Source organism: Pezoporus wallicus, unplaced genomic scaffold (genome assembly GCF_028554395.1).
Source record: "Pezoporus wallicus isolate ANWC-B61680 ecotype Strahan unplaced genomic scaffold, APGP_CSIRO_Pwel_v1 contig_10973, whole genome shotgun sequence".
Classification (NCBI taxonomy): domain Eukaryota; kingdom Metazoa; phylum Chordata; class Aves; order Psittaciformes; family Psittacidae; genus Pezoporus; species Pezoporus wallicus.
Window position 1 is genome coordinate 1 of NW_026637286.1, and position 2058 is coordinate 2058.

The 2058-nt window shown below is 50.6% G+C and overlaps 1 protein-coding gene across 1 annotated transcript; it reads left to right on the forward strand.

Annotated features, from left to right (window-relative positions):
* The first annotated feature begins 1407 nt into the window (after positions 1 to 1407).
* On the forward strand, positions 1408 to 1853 carry LOC130596741 (histone H2B 5). The gene has a single exon (XM_057404665.1). The coding sequence runs from the start codon at positions 1417 to 1419 to the stop codon at positions 1795 to 1797; it is 381 nt and encodes a 126-aa protein (XP_057260648.1). The 5' UTR covers positions 1408 to 1416; the 3' UTR covers positions 1798 to 1853.
* The last annotated feature ends 205 nt before the right edge of the window (positions 1854 to 2058 follow it).

Genomic DNA, 2058 nt, shown 5'->3' on the forward strand with positions numbered 1-2058 from the left:
GCGGTTGCGTTTTGAGTGGAAAAAGGCTGGAAACGGTTAAAAACAAGAGGGTTGAGAAGGAAATGCTTTTGCATGGCAACCCTGGAATCGAACCTGGGCCCTCCTGCGTGGCAGGCGAGAATTCTACCACTGAACCACCAATGCTCCCGCTGAGAGTGTGTCGGGAGCCCCAAAAATAAGGTGATTCACCCCAAAACCACGTATTATGACGTATTACTTACGACCCAAAAATAAGGTGCTTCACCCCAAAACCACGTGTTATGACGTATTACTTACGACCCAAAAATAAGGTGATTCACCCCAAAACCACGTGTTATGACGTATTACTTACGACCCAAAAATAAGGTGATTCACCCCAAAACCACGTATTATGACGTATTACTTACGACCCAAAAATAAGGTGCTTCACCCCAAAACCATGTGTTATGACGTATTACTTACGACCCAAAAATAAGGTGATTCACCCCAAAACCACGTATTATGACGTATTACTTACGACCCAAAAATAAGGTGCTTCACCCCAAAACCACGTGTTATGACGTATTACTTACGACCCAAAAATAAGCTGATTCACCCCAAAACCACGTGTTATGACGTATTACTTACGACCCAAAAATAAGCTGATTCACCCCAAAACCACGTGTTATGACGTATTATTACGACCCAAAAATAAGGTGCTTCACCCCAAAACCACGTGTTATGACGTATTACTTACGACCCAAAAATAAGGTGATTCACCCCAAAACCACGTGTTATGACGTATTACTTACGACCCAAAAATAAGGTGCTTCACCCCAAAACCACGTGTTATGACGTATTACTTACGACCCAAAAATAAGGTGATTCACCCCAAAACCACGTGTTATGACGTATTATGACGTATTACTTACGACCCAAAAATAAGGTGATTCACCCCAAAACCACGTATTATGACGTGTTATGACGTATTACTTACGACGGGGGAACCCGTGCTAATCAACCGGCCCGGTTTAAGTAGCATTAATTAGAGGCCCTTCTAATTAATAAGTAGGGTCGAGCACCCAACGTGATGCACAGCCCCGGATCCAAACGGCGCGATCTGATTGGCTGAGAGGCTGTGCATTGAGCGAGCGCTCACTGACCCATCAGAACCGGGGTCCAGGCTGAGCTCGGCCGGATCCAAACGGCGCGATGTGATTGGCCGAGCACCCTTCCCCTTGTCCGCCACTCCCTGACCAATCAGAACCCGCATTCTGGAGCCGGTGTATTTGCATGAGCACGGTCGCTCCGCCAAGCGAGCTGCCGGCTGTCTCAGCCAATGGGAACGCGCGTTTTTCTGATACCTCATTTGCATAACGCCGCTATAAAAGCGGCGCAGCGGGGCTGTCGTCCTTACTCGGTTTAGTCTCGTTTAAGAGTGACCGGAGCAGCAGCGCGATGCCCGAGCCGGCCAAATCCGCTCCAGCGCCTAAGAAAGGCTCTAAGAAGGCGGTGACAAAGACGCAGAAGAAGGGTGACAAGAAGCGGCGTCGCAGCAGGAAGGAGAGTTACTCCATCTACGTGTATAAGGTGCTGAAGCAGGTCCACCCGGACACCGGCATCTCCTCTAAAGCCATGGGCATCATGAACTCCTTCGTCAACGACATCTTCGAGCGCATCGCCGGCGAAGCGTCGCGTTTGGCGCATTACAACAAGCGCTCCACCATCACCTCGAGGGAGATCCAGACCGCCGTGAGGCTCCTGTTGCCCGGCGAGCTGGCCAAGCACGCCGTCTCCGAGGGCACCAAGGCTGTCACCAAATACACCAGCTCCAAGTAAAGCGGCTGCGGTCGGCGCGACTACAACCCAACGGCTCTTTTCAGAGCCACCCACTTGATCCTGTTAAGAGCTGATAAGCGCTGCGCTCTTGGAGCTTTTAGGGAGATGAGCCGTGTATGTGCAAGGGGGGCAACGGACGCTTTAAATCTTGCCTTTAAAACGCATGGTTCTGGTGCTTTTTAACCAAAACCGAGCTTTTTCCACCTAAATCCCGGCCGCTCCGAGCCAGCCCCGGTCACCTTCGCTTGCGCGGCCGCTTCC